We start from the raw sequence: 14,379 nt of genomic DNA on the forward strand, positions 1-14,379 counted from the left end.
CAGATGTTTATTCCGTCCAATGCAGAGGCTCTGTTGAGACTGAGCTTTGAGCGGATTGGCCGGCTGAAGTACAAGGACGGGTTGAACCTACAGAGCCCTCGGGTTGGCTGGTTCGCGCTGGTTGGCTCCTCCCTCCATGCCTACCTGGAGGACAGTGAGGAAGAGGAGGAGATACACCTACGCAAACTACAGGAGCTCTGTGAGTACGCACATGCACACACACACACACACACATACACACTTCTTCTATTCTCGTGGGGACCTAAAATGTATTTCCGTTTAAATTCCTATTTTCTCTAACCTTAGCTCTAACCCTAAATCTGACCCCTAACCTTAGCTCTAATCCTAAATCTGACCCTTAACCTTAGCTCTAACCCTAAATCTGACCCCTAACCTTAGCTCTAACCCTAAATCTGACCCCTAAAATTAAAATAGCCTTTGTCCTCATGGGGACGTGGGCGGTGTCCCCACAAGGGAGAATATTCCTTGGTTTTACTATCCTTGTGGGGACAGTTGCGGATTTCAGGTCCCCACAAGGATAGAAAAACAAGACCATACACACACTGTTTGTACCACCATTAAATGGTTCCAAATGTGTGTTTGTCCCAGCGATCCAGCAGGAGAATGAGGTGCTGGTTCTGGTGGAGAGAGGCAGGTGAGAGGATGATGCTGCCACATGGCCTCTGACTTTTTAACAACATTTATGTTTACTTTCTGTTGTTTGTTCAGGGAAATTGAATAGTTGAAACAGGACTGAATAGGTGGCAAAATTAGATGGTTTTAATGTGTAGACATTAGCGCTATTACAGTTTAAGTCGGAAGTTTACATACACTTAGGTTGGAGTCATTAAAACTCATTTTTCAATCACTCCACAAATTTCTTCTTAACAAACTATAGTTTTGGCAAGTCGGTTAGGACATCTACTTTGTGCATGGCACAAGTAATTTTTCCAACAATTGTTTACAGACAGATTATTTCACTTAAATTTCCCTGTATCACAATTCCAGTGGGTCAGAAGTTTACATACACTAAGTTGACTGTGCCTTTAAAAAGCTTGGAAAATTCCAGAAAATTGTGTCATGGCTTTAGAAGCTTCTGATAGGCAAATTTACATAATTTGAGTCAATTGGAGGAGTACCTGTGGATGTATTTCAAGGTCTACATTCAAAGTCAGTGCCTCTTTGCTTGACATCATGGGGAAAATTAAAAGAAATCAGCCAAGACCTCAGAAAAAAAATTGTAGACCTCCACAAATCTGGTTCATCATTGGGAGCAATTTCCAAATGCCTGAAGGTACCACGTTCGTTTGTACAGATGAACAATAGTACGCAAGTATAAACACCATGGGACCACATAGCCGTCAAAACGCTCAGGAAGGAGACAAGTTCTGTCTCCTAGAGACGAACGTACTTTGGTGTGAAAAGTCCATATCAATCCCAAAACAACAGCAAAGGACCTTGTGAAGATGCTGGAGGAAACGGGTACAAAAGTATCTATATCCACAGTAAAACGAGTCCTATATATCGACATAACCTGAAAGGCTGCATAGCAAGGAAGAAGCCACTGCTCCAAAACTGCCATTAAAAAAAGCCAGACTACGGTTTGCAAATGCACATGGGGACAAAGATCGTACTTTTTGGAGAAATGTCGTCTGGTCTGATGAACAAAAATAGAACTGTTTGGCCATAATGACCATCGTTATGTTTGGAGGAAAAAGGGGGATGCTTGCAAGCCGAAGAACACCATCCCAAACGTGAAGCACGGGGGTGACAGCATCATGTTGTGGGGTACTCTGCTGCAGGACGGACTGGTGCACTTCACAAAATACATTGTATCACGAGACAGGAAAATTATGTGTATATATTGAAGCAACATCTCAAGACATCAGTCAGGAAGTTAAAAGCTTGGTCGCAAAAGGGTCTTCGAAATGGACAATGAGCATAATTCCAAAGTTGTGGCAAAATGACTTAAGGACAACCAAGTCAAGGTATTGGAGTGGCCATCACAAAGCCCTGACCTCAATCCCATAGAAAATTTGTGGACAGAACTGAAAAAGCATGTGTGAGCAAGCAGGCCTACAAACCTGACTCAGTTACACCAGCTCTGTCAGGAGGAATGGGCCAAAATTCACCCAATTTATTGTGGGAAGGTTGTGGAAGGCTACCCGAAACGTTTGAACCAAGTTAAACAATTTAAAGGCAACACTACCAAATACTAATTGAGTGTATGTGAACTTCTGACGCACTGGGAATGTGATGAAAGAAATAAGCTGAAATGAATCATTCTCTCTACTATTATTTGGACATTTCACATTCTTAAAATTAAGTGATGATCCTAACTGACCTAAGACAGGGAATTTTTAATAGGATTTAAATGTCAGGAATTGTGAAACACTGCGTTTAAATGTTTTTTTGCTAAGGTATATGTCAATTTACAACTGTATATTGACCCACTAAAGAGGTTTCATTCCTTCCTCTACCTCCCTCTCATTCTACCTACCCCCTATCTCCCTGTCTCACTCCCTCCCTCTCATTCTACCTACCCCCTATCTCCCTGTCTCACTCCCTCCCTCTCATTCTTCCTACCCCCCTTCTCCCTCCCTCCCTCTTATTCTTCCTAAACCCCCTACCTGCCTTCCTCCCTCTCTCTCTCCCAGGACACTGTACATCGAGGGGGAGAGGAAGCTTGACTTCCAGGGTTGGTGTGTGGGCATCCAGAAAGCAGCAGGCAGTGCAGGAGACTCTCTTAGTCAGCAGCAACTAACTGAGGCCGACATCCCTGTTATAGTGGACCGCTGCATTGACTATATCACACAGTGCGGTAAGAGTGTGTAGCTGTGTGTGTCGCTGTGTGTGTTGCCTCGTGACTGTAATAGCGGGAGTTCTGGCTCACAGAGACCAAGAAGCAAAGGTCAACAAATCAGCACTGTTCTCTCTCTCTCTGCCCCCCCCCCCCACCACGGTCATGTGTTAACTTCTCCTCTCTCTTTCTCCCTGTAGTTTATTTCCTATTATGACTCACTGGTCTTACTGGAGATCAGGCTGTTCCTGTTGGGTTCTGGGTAGTTTCTCCTGTTTCATGATTGAAATTTTTGGCTGCGTTTCAAACTCAAAGTAGACAGCCCTCAACCCTAAACCCTCAGCCCTTGAATGACGCTTTACATTGTCACATCAGAGTGTACCTTAAATGTGCCTTGCCCAAGCGAGTGAGAGTGATGATTGGAGAGGCAACGTACTTGGTGGAATACTTCAAGTTGAGCTTAAAAACAACTAAGCTAAAGCTATTAATGTACATAGCAAGCTAACGTATCGAGCCAGCACTCCTGTCAGGTAGCTAGCTACGGTTACCCATAGCTGGCTAGCAAGCTAATGTATCGAGCCAGCACTCCTGTCAGGTAGCTAGCTACGGTTACCCATAGCTGGCTAGCAAGCTAATGTATCTCGCCAGCACTCCTATCAGGTAGCTCTAGCGACAGTTGGCTAGCAAGTTTTATAGGTTGGTCATTTATTCCAATAAATTTCAGAAATCCAAAAATCTTTTATATTTTATAGGCTCCTCAGTACGAGACTAAGCCAATTTTCCAACACGAAAATCAATGTGTGTGTGTAATATATATAATTATTATTTTTTTTAGCACGCTAGCTTCATACTTTTTTCTGACATGCAGAAAATGCAGCCTTGTTGATTAAATTTGACACACCAGAGTTTGACATGTGAATACAATTTGCATTGAATTGTGGGTCATATCATCCCCGTAAGTGACCGTAAGTTCTTTACTCCCTCGAGCTAAATCTAGGGCCTTTGGTGGCAACGTTTGTGAATTGGACCTCCACTTAAAATGGCAATCAAACTGCATCCGGTTTCGACTGGGATTATCCCGAGGGAAAGTAATGGCTGAGGGGGTAAAAATAACGTATTTAGACTGCAGACTTACACCATGCCCGAACCCGACACGCGCGTGCATCTGCGTGTGCATATTGATTTTGTCCTCCCACACCAAACGCCATCACGACACCAGGTTGAAACATCAAAACAAACAATTATATTAATTTGGGGACAGGTCGAAAAACATTCAACATTTATGGCATTTTAGCTAGTTAGTTTGCAGTTGTTAGCTAATTTGTCCTATTTAGCTAGCTTGCTGTTGCTAGCTAATTTGTCCTGGGATATAAACATTGAGTTGTTATTATACCTGAAACGCACAAGGTCCTCTACGCCAACAATTAATCCACACATAAAAAGGTCAACCAAATCGTTTCTAGTCATCGCTCCTCCTTCGTCCTTTTCTTCGTTGGACTTTATATGGCGATTAGCATTTTACTTTCATAATAAGGTGTATTACCACAACCGACCGACCTCCATTCAGCTTTCAATCACCGACGTGGGTATAACCAATGAGGAGATGGGAGAGGCAGGACTTGCACCGCGTTCAGCGTCACAAATAAAACTGACTTCTATTTTAGCGCTTGGCAAAGCAGATGCTGGTTGGCGCACGTGAGCAGTGTGGTCAGCATGTTAGTCTATTCCGTCTGCTGACTCTCTTCATAATCCCTTCTGTGCTCTGATTGGCTGCTACTCTGACCTCTGAACTCTGACAGTTTTGGTTGGTCAGTAAGAGAAGGGGGAGAATTGAAACACTGTGAACCATGTCAGGCGTATGTGTTGTGGAGTGGATATTAGTGTGTGTCTGAGTTTTAATCTGTGTGTGTTTTAGGTCTGACGTCTGAGGGTATCTACCGAAAGAGCGGTGTGAACAGTCGCGTGGCGGCGCTGTGTGAGGCGTTTCGGCGTGATGCCCGTAATGTGCGCCTGAAGGAGGAGGAGCACCAGGTGGACGACGTGTCTAACACACTGAAACGCTTCTTCAGAGAGTCTGGAGAGGGCCTGTTCACCATACAGGCTGCTAGCGCATGGCTCAGCACACCTGGTGAGACCCGCACGCTAACACCCTGCACGCTAACACCCTGCACGCTAACACCCTGCACGCTAACACCCTGCACGCTAACACCCTGCACGCTAACACCCTGCACGCTAACACCCTGCACGCTAACACCCTGCACGCTAACACCCTGCACGCTAACACCCTAACCCCTACACCCTGTATCCTACACCCTAACCACTACACCCTGTATCCTACACCCTAACCTCTACACCCTGTATCCTACACACTAATCCCTACACCCTGTATCCTACACACTAATCCCTACACCCTGTATCCTATACACTAATCCCTCCACCCTATATCCTATACACTAATCCCTACACCCTATATCCTACACCCTAACCCCTACACCCTGTATCCTACACCCTGTACCCTACATCCTACCCTAAATCCTAAGACCCTGTATCCTACACCATAACCCCTACACCCGGTATCCTACACCCGGTATCCTACACCCTAACCCCTACACCCTGTATCCTACACCCTGTATCCTACACCCTAACCCCTACACCCGTATCCTACACCCTGTATTCTACACCCTAACCCCTACACCCTGTATCCTACACCCTGTATCCTACACCCTAACTCAAACACTGTGTGTGTGTGTTGTGTTTGTCAGTGATCCCAGAGGAGAGCAAGAAGATCTCTCAGTACCAGCTGCTGCTGAGCCGCCTGCCCAGAGTCAACAAGGCCACGCTACGAGCCCTGGTCAACCACCTCTACTGGTGAGACACATATAAACACACACACACACACCCCTCTGCTCAGAGTGTAATGGTGTGTGTGTGTTGTCCACAGTGTGCAGCGGTTTGCAGAGCTGAACCAGATGAATCTCCATAACCTGGCTATAGTATTTGGCCCAACACTGTTCCAGACCGACGGGAAGGACTACACAGCTGGCCGCGTCGTAGAGGAACTCATAGAGCACTACACTGACGTCTTTGAGGTTAGAGATGCTGTTAACTCTAACCCCTGACCCATAACCTCGTAGAGGCAGCAGGTAGCCTAGCGGTTAAGAGCATTGAACCTGTAACCAGAAGGCCTCTGGTTCGCATCGCAGTGTTAGAGGCGTCATTACAGACCGTGGTTCAATCCCGGGCTGTATCACAACCGGGCGGCGCACAATTGACCCAGCGTTCGTCTGGGTTAGGGGAGGAGTTGGCCAGAGTAGGCAGTCATTGTAAAATAAGAATTTGTTCTTAACTGACTTGCCTAGTTAAATAAAATAAAAAACTGAAAGATATGTATATGCCCTTGAGCAAGTTACTTAACCATAATTGCTCATGTAAGTCACTTGGTAGGGGGATGGTTTGGTAGTGGTTTGGTTTGGTAGTGGTTTGGTTTGGTAGTGGTTTGGTTTGGTAGTGGTTTGGTTGTGGTTTGGTTTGGTAGTGGTTTGGTTTGTAATAGTTTGGTTTTGGTAGTGGTATGTAATGGTTTGGTTTTGGTAGTGGTATGGTTTGGTAGTGATTTGGTAGTGGGATGGTTTGGTAGTGGTATGGTGTGGTAGTGGTAGTGATTTGGTAGTGGGATGGTTTGGTAGTGGTATGGTGTGGTAGTGGTAGTGATTTGGTAGTGGGGTGGTTTGGTAGTAGTTTGGTAGTGGGATGGTTTGGTTGTGGTTTGGTAGTGGTTTGTAATGGTTTGGTTTTGGTAGTGATTTGGTAGTGGTATGGTAGTGGTAGTGATTTGGTAGTGGGATGGTTTGGTATGGTCTGGTAGTGGTAGTAGTTTGGTAGTGGTAGTGATTTGGTAGTGGTAGTAGTTTGGTAGTGGGATGGTTTGGTAGTGGGATGGTTTGGTAGTGGGATGGTTTGGTAGTGGGGTGGTTTGGTAGTGGGATGGTTTGGTAGTGGGATGGTTTGGTAGCGGTAGTAGTTTGGTAGCGGGATGGTTTGGTAGCGGTTGTGGTTTGGTAGCGGTTTGGTAGCGGTTTGGTAGCGGTTGTGGTTTGGTAGCGGGAGTGGTTTGGTAGCGGGAGTGGTTTGGTAGCGGGAGTGGTTTGGTAGCGGGAGTGGTTTGGTAGCGGGAGTGGTTTGGTAGCGGGAGTGGTTTGGTAGCGGGAGTGGTTTGGTAGCGGGAGTGGTTTGGTAGTGGTCTGGTAGGGGTTTGGTAGTGGTCTGGTAGTGGGATGCTTTGGTAGTGGGATGTTTTGGTAGTGGTTTGGTAGCGGTAGTGGTTTGGTAGCGGTAGTGGTTTGGTAGTGGGATGGTTTGGTAGCGGTTGTGGTTTGGTAGCAGGATGGTTTGGTAGCGGTTTGGTAGCGGGATGGTTTGGTAGCGGGATGGTTTGGTAGCGGGATGGTTTGGTAGTGGGTTGGTGGTCGATAGTTTCGTAGTGGTAGTGGGATAGTTTGGTAGTGATTTTGGTAGTGGGATGGTGTGGTAGTGGGATGATTTGGTAGGGGGATGGTTTGGTAGTGGCATGGTATTGGGATGGTTTGGTAGTGGTATTGGGATGGTTTGGTAGTGGTGTGGTTTGGTAGTGGTGTGGTTTGGTTTGGTAGTGGGATGGGATGATAGTGGTATGTTTTGGTAGTGGGATGGTTTGGTAGGGGGATGGTTTGATAGTGGTAGTGGTTTGATAGTGGTAGTGGGATGGTTTGGTAGTGGTTTGATAGTGGTAGTGGGATGGTTTGGTAGTGATTTGGTATGGTTTGGTAGTGGAATGGTTTGGTAGTGGTGTGGTTTGGTAGTGATTTGGTATGGTGTGGTAGTGGAATGGTTTGGTAGTGGTGTGATTTGGTAGTGGTATGGTGTGGTAGGAGGATGGTTTGGTAGTGGTTTGGCAGTGGTGTGGTTTGGTAGTGGGATGGGATGATAGTGGGATGGGATGATAGTGGGATGGGATGATAGTGGGATGGGATGATAGTGGGATGGTTTGGTAGATTTATGGTTTGGTAGTTTTATGGTTTGGTAGTGGTTTGGTTTGGTAGTGATTTGGTATGGTGTGGTAGTGGAATGGTTTGGTAGTGGTGTGGTTTGGTAGTGATTTGGTATGGTGTGGTAGTGGAATGGTTTGGTAGTGGTGTGATTTGGTAGTGGTATGGTGTGGTAGGGGGATGGTTTGGTAGTGGTTTGGCAGTGGTGTGGTTTGGTAGTGGGATGGGATGATAGTGGGATGGGATGATAGTGGGATGGTTTGGTAGTTTTATTGTTTGGTAGTGGTTTGGTTTGGTAGTGGTATGGTTTGATAGTGGTTTGGTTTGGTAGGGGTATGGTTTGGTAGGAATATGGTTTGGTAGGGATATGGTTTAGTAGTGGGATGTTTGGTAGTGGGATGGTAGTGGTATGGTAGTGGGATGATTTGGTAGTGGGATGGTTTGATCGTGGTTTGGTAGGGGTAGGGTTTGGTAGGGGGGTGGTTTGGTAGTGGTAGTGGTTTGGTAGTGGCATGGTATTGGGATGGTTTGGTAGTGGTAGTGGGATGGTTTGGTAGTTGTATGGTTTGGTAGTTGTATGGTTTGGTAGTGGTGTGGTTTGGTTTGGTCGTGGGATGGGATGATAGGGGTATGTTTTGGTAGGGGGATGGTTTGGTAGTTTTATGGTTTGGTAGGGGGATGGTTTGGTAGTTTTATGGTTTGGTAGGGGGATGGTTTGATAGTGGTAGTGGTTTGATAGTGGTAGTGGGATGGTTTGATAGTGGTAGTGGGATGGTTTGGTAGTGATTTGGTGTGGTAGTGGAATGGTTTGGTAGTGGTGTGGTTTGGTAGTGATTTGGTATGGTGTGGTAGTGGTGTGGTAGGGGGATGGTTTGGTAGTGGTTTGGCAGTGGTGTGGTTTGGTAGTGGGATGGGATGATAGTGGGATTGTTTGGTAGTGGTATGGTTTGGTAGTGGTATGGTTTGGTAGTGGTATGGTTTGGTAGTGGTATGGTTTGGTAGTGGTTTGGTAGTGGTAGTGGTTTGGTAGTGGTGTGGTTTGGTAGTGGTGTGGTTTGGTTTGGAAGGGGTATGGTTTGGTAGGGATATGGTTTAGTAGTGGGATGATTTGGTAGTGGGATGGTTTGATCGTGGTTTGGTAGGGATATGGTTTGGTAGGGGGGTGGTTTGGTAGTGGGATGGTTTGGTAGTGGGATGGTTTGGTAGTGGGATGATTTGGTAGTGGTTTGATCATGGTTTGGAAGTGGGATAGTTTGGTAGGGGATGGTTTGGAAGTGGGATAGTTTGGTAGGGGATGGTTTGGTAGTGGTATTGTTTGGTAGTGGTTTGTTAGTGCTTTGGTTTGGTAGGGGGGTGGCTGTAGTGTTTGGTAGGGGGATGACTACAGTGTGTAGGGGGTGGCTGCAGTGTTTGGTAGGGGGGGATGGCTGCAGTGTTTGGTAGGGGGATGGCTGCAGTGTTTGGTATGGGGTGGCTGCAGTGTTTGGTAGGGGACGGCTGCAGTGTTTGGTAGGGGGGTGGCTGCAGTGTTTGGTAGGGGGTGGCTGCAGTGTTTGGTAGGGGGTGGCTGCAGTGTTTGGTAGGGGGTGGCTGCAGTGTTTGGTGGGGGTGGCTGCAGTGTTTGGTAGGGGGGTGGCTGCAGTGTTTGGTAGGGGGGTGGCTGCAGTGTTTGGTAGGGGGTGGCTGCAGTGTTTGGTAGGGGGGTGGCTGCAGTGTTTGGTACGGGGGTGGCTGCAGTGTTTGGTAGGGGGGTGGCTGCAGTGTTTTGTAGGGAGATGGCTGCAGTGTTTGGTAGGGGGATTGCAGCAGTGTTTGGTATCAGGGTGGCTGCAGTGTTTGGTAGGGGGATGACTACAGTGTGGTAAGGGGGTGGCTGTAGTGTTTGGTATTGGGGTGGCTGCAGTGTTTGGTATCGGGGTGGCTGCAGTGTTTGGTATCGGGGTGGCTGCAGTGTTTGGTATCGGGGTGGCTGCAGTGTTTGGTATCGGGGTGGCTGCAGTGTTTGGTAGGGGGTGGCTGCAGTGTTTTTGGCTGCAGTGTTTGGTATCAGGGTGGCTGCAGTGTTTGGTAAGGGGGTGGCTGCAGTGTTTGGTAGGGGGTGGCTGCAGTGTTTGGTAGGGGGGTGGCTGCAGTGTTTTGGCTGCAGTGTTTGGTAGGGGGTGGCTGCAGTGTTTTTGGTGCAGTGGGTGGCTGCAGTGTTTGGTAAGGGGGTGGCTGCAGTGTTTGGTAGGGGGGTGGCTGCAGTGTTTGGTAAGGGGGGTGGCTGCAGTGTTTGGTAAGGGGGTGGCTGCAGTGTTTGGTAGGGGGTGGCTGCAGTGTTTGGTAGGGGGGTGGCTGCAGTGTTTGGTAGGGGGTGGCTGCAGTGTTTGGTATCGGGGTGGCTGCAGTGTTTGGTAAGGGGGGTGGCTGCAGTGTTTGGTAGGGGGTGGCTGCAGTGTTTGGTAGGGGGTGGCTGCAGTGTTTGGTAGGGGGTGGCTGCAGTGTTTGGTAAGGGGGTGGCTGCAGGGGTGGCTGCAGTGTTTGGTAAGGGGGGTGGCTGCAGTGTTTGGTAAGGGGGGTGGCTGCAGTGTTTGGTAGGGGGGTGGCTGCAGTGTTTGGTAGGGGGGTGGCTGCAGTGTTTGGTAGGGGGGTGGCTGCAGTGTTTGGTAGGAGGGTGGCTGCAGTGTGAGCTGGTCAGTGGTGATTCAACCATGGAGTGAGTAGTTATACCGGTTATACGGTCATGTTGCTGTGTGGTTGACCGTGTGTGGTTGTGTTGCTGTCCAGGTGGATGAGCAGCAGCTGAAAAGGCAGCTGGATGAGATCACGGTCATCATTAAAGTTCGAGAGAAGTTGAACCTCAACTCCAGCGTTCCTGTGAGTAATACAGTACACTCACACACACATCTCAACTCCAAGGTTTCTGTGAGTAATACAGTACACTCACACACACATCTCAACTCCAGCGTTTCTGTGAGTCACACAAACTTCTCATGTTTTTGCAGTGTTCTGCTGTAACCCAATGTGCTTTAACGCATGTGTGCGTGTGTGTGTTGTGCAGGCGTCGGGGTCAGCAGGTGACTTCATCTGTACAGTGTACCTGGAGGAGAAGAAGGAGACGGCAGAGCAGCATGTCAAGGTGACCTCTCACCTCTGACCTTAACTAACCCTTCAGACCTCACCTTTATCACGATAGGGAAATAGAGTAAGAAGAGGTCCAGAATGTGACTCCCTCCACTGCCCTCCCCTCCAGATCCCTGGTTCTATGACGGCAGCAGAGCTGACCTGTGAGATTCTGGACCGCCGGAAGATCCAGGTCAGAGAGAAAGACTACTGGAGCTGCTGGGAGGTCAGCCAGAAGGAGGAGACCGGTGAGTGGACAGAGAGATGAGAGGTCAGCCAGAAGGAGGAGACCGGTGAGTGGACAGAGAGATGGGAGGTCAGCCAGAAGGAGGAGACCGGTGAGTGGACAGAGAGATGGGAGGTCAGCCAGAAGGAGGAGACCGGTGAGTGGACAGAGAGATGGGAGGTCAGCCAGAAGGAGGAGACCGGTGAGTGGACAGAGAGATGGGAGGTCAGTCAGAAGGAGGAGACCGGTGAGTGGACAGAGAGATGGGAGGTCAGCCAGAAGGAGGAGACCGGTGAGTGGACAGAGAGATGGGAGGTCAGCCAGAAGGAGGAGACCGGTGAGTGGACAGAGAGATGGGAGGTCAGTCAGAAGGAGGAGACCGGTGAGTGGACAGAGAGATGAGAGGTCAGTCAGAAGGAGGAGACCGGTGAGTGGACAGAGAGATGGGAGGTCAGTCAGAAGGAGGAGACCGGTGAGTGGACAGAGAGATGGGAGGTCAGTCAGAAGGAGGAGACCGGTGAGTGGACAGAGAGATGAGAGGTCAGTCAGAAGGAGGAGACAGAGATGGGTGAGTGGACAGAGAGATGAGAGGTCAGCCAGAAGGAGGAGACCGGTGAGTGGACAGAGAGATGGGAGGTCAGCCAGAAGGAGGAGGACAGAGGTGAGTGGACAGAGATGGGAGGTCAGTCAGAAGGAGGAGACCGGTGAGTGGACAGAGAGATGGGAGGTCAGTCAGAAGGAGGAGACCGGTGAGTGGACAGAGAGATGGGAGGTCAGCCAGAAGGAGGAGACCGGTGAGTGGACAGAGAGATGGGAGGTCAGTCAGAAGGAGGAGACCGGTGAGTGGACAGAGATGGGAGGTCAGCCAGAAGGAGGAGACCGGTGAGTGGACAGAGAGATGGGAGGTCAGTCAGAAGGAGGAGACCGGTGAGTGGACAGAGAGATGGGAGGTCAGCCAGAAGGAGGAGACCGGTGAGTGGACAGAGATGGGAGGTCAGTCAGAAGGAGGAGACCAGTGAGGTATGGGAAGGGGACCAGAGGTGGACAGAGATGGGAGGTCAGTCAGAAGGAGGAGACCGGTGAGTGGACAGAGATGGGAGGTCAGTCAGAAGGAGGAGACCGGTGATTGGACAGAGATGGGAGGTCAGTCAGAAGGATGGAGAGGAAGGGGACAGAGGTATGGGAAGTAGAGGAAGGGGACAGAGGTATGGGATGGAGAGGAAGGGGACAGAGGTATGGGGGAGAGGGGACAGAGGTATGGGAAGGAGGGAAGACAGAGGTAAGGAGGAAGGGGACAGAGGTGGGATGGAGAGGAAGGGGACAGAGGTATGGGGGAGTGGACAGAGGTATGGGGAAGGAGAGGAAGGGGACAGAGGTATGGGATGGAGAGGAAGGGGACAGAGGTATGGGATGGAGAGGAAGGGGACAGAGGTATGGGATGGAGAGGAAGGGGACAGAGGTCAGGATGGAGAGGAAGGGGACAGAGGTATGGGACAGAGAGGAAGGGGACAGAGGTATGGAGAGGAAGGGGACAGAGGTATGGGAAGGAGAGGAAGGGGAAGGAGGAGGAAGGGGACAGAGGTGGGAAGGGGACAGAGGTATGGGATGGAGAGGAAGGGGACAGAGGTATGGGATGGAGAGGAGGGGACAGAGGTATGGGATGGAGAGGAGGGGACAGGAGGAGGGGACAGAGGTATGGGATGGAGAGGAAGGGGACAGAGGATAGGATGGAGAGGAAGGGGACAGAGGTATGGGATGGAGAGGAAGGGGACAGAGGTATGGGATGGGAGAGGGGAGGTATCAGAGGATGGGATGGAGAGGAAGGGGACAGAGGAGGAGGGGGACAGAGGTGGGAAGGAGAGGAAGGGGACAGAGGTATGGGATGGAGAGGAAGGGGACAGAGGTATGGGATGGAGAGGAAGGGGACAGGGTATGGGATGGAGAGGAAGGGGACAGAGGAGGATGGAGAGGAAGGGGACAGAGGTATGGGATGGAGAGGAAGGGGACAGAGGTATGGGATGGAGAGGAAGGGGACAGAGGTATGGGATGGAGAGGAAGGGGACAGAGGTATGGGATGGAGAGGAAGGGGACAGAGGTATGGGATGGAGAGGAAGGGGACAGAGGTATGGGATGGAGAGGAAGGGGACAGAGGTGGGATGGAGAGGAAGGGGATGGGATGGAGAGGAAGGGGACAGAGGTATGGGATGGAGAGGAAGGGGACAGAGGTATGGGTATGGGAAGGAGAGGAAGGGGACAGAGGTATGGGATGGAGAGGAAGGGGACAGAGGTATGGGATGGAGAGGAAGGGGACAGAGGTATGGGAAGGAGAGGAAGGGGACAGAAGGGGACAGAGGTATGGGATGGAGAGGAAGGGGACAGAGGTATGGGATGGATGGGAGGAAGGGGACAGAGGTATGGGATGGAGAGGAAGGGGACAGAGGTATGGGATGGAGAGGAAGGGACAGGAGGTATGGGAAGGGACAGAGGTATGGGATGGAGAGGAAGGGGACAGAGGTATGGGATGGAGAGGAAGGGGACAGAGGTATGGGATGGAGAGGAAGGGGACAGAGGTATGGGATGGAGAGGAAGGGGACAGAGGTATGGGATGGAGAGGAAGGGGACAGAGGTATGGGATGGAGAGGAAGGGGACAGAGGTATGGGATGGAGAGGAAGGGGACAGAGGTATGGGATGGAGAGGGAAGGGGACAGAGGTATGGGATGGAGAGGAAGGGGACAGAGGTATGGGAAGGGGACAGAGAGGAAGGGGACAGAGGTATGGGATGGAGGGAAGGGGACAGAGGTATGGGAAGGAGAGGAAGGGGACAGAGGTATGGGATGGAGAGGAAGGGGACAGAGGTATGGGAAGGGGAGAGGAAGGGGACAGAGGTATGGGAAGGAGAGGAAGGGGACAGAGGTATGGGAAGGAGAGGAAGGGGACAGAGGTGGGATGGGGAAGGGGACAGAGGTATGGGAAGGAGAGGAAGGGGACAGAGGTATGGGGGAGGAAGGGGACAGAGGTATGGGAAGGGGGAGGGGAGAGGTATGGGATGGAGAGGAAGGGGACAGGTATGGGAGGTATGGGATGGAGAGGAAGGGGACAGGAAGGGGACAGAGGTATGGGAAGGAGAGGAAGGGGACAGAGGTATGGGATGGAGAGGAAGGGGACAGAGGTATGGGATGGAGAGGAAGGGGACAGAGGTATGGGATGGAGAGGAAGGGGACAGAGG

The 14,379-nt window shown here is 50.2% G+C and overlaps 1 protein-coding gene across 7 annotated transcripts in view; it reads left to right on the top strand.

The window, feature by feature from the left end:
• LOC135553156 (arf-GAP with Rho-GAP domain, ANK repeat and PH domain-containing protein 1-like) overlaps window positions 1–14,379 on the top strand; it is a 106,534-nt gene that overhangs the window by 78,184 nt on the left and 13,971 nt on the right. For all 7 annotated transcript variants that reach the window (XM_064985307.1, XM_064985309.1, XM_064985310.1 and 4 more), the window contains 9 exons: window positions 4–199; window positions 610–655; window positions 2,658–2,821; window positions 4,716–4,928; window positions 5,563–5,668; window positions 5,742–5,889; window positions 10,591–10,680; window positions 10,865–10,942; window positions 11,057–11,174. In XM_064985307.1, coding sequence (XP_064841379.1) covers window positions 4–199; window positions 610–655; window positions 2,658–2,821; window positions 4,716–4,928; window positions 5,563–5,668; window positions 5,742–5,889; window positions 10,591–10,680; window positions 10,865–10,942; window positions 11,057–11,174 — 1,159 coding nt within the window. The remainder of the gene's footprint in view (window positions 1–3; window positions 200–609; window positions 656–2,657; window positions 2,822–4,715; window positions 4,929–5,562; window positions 5,669–5,741; window positions 5,890–10,590; window positions 10,681–10,864; window positions 10,943–11,056; window positions 11,175–14,379) is intronic.

The sequence above is a fragment of the Oncorhynchus masou genome, chromosome 13 (assembly GCF_036934945.1).
Source record: "Oncorhynchus masou masou isolate Uvic2021 chromosome 13, UVic_Omas_1.1, whole genome shotgun sequence".
Lineage (NCBI taxonomy): Eukaryota > Metazoa > Chordata > Actinopteri > Salmoniformes > Salmonidae > Oncorhynchus > Oncorhynchus masou.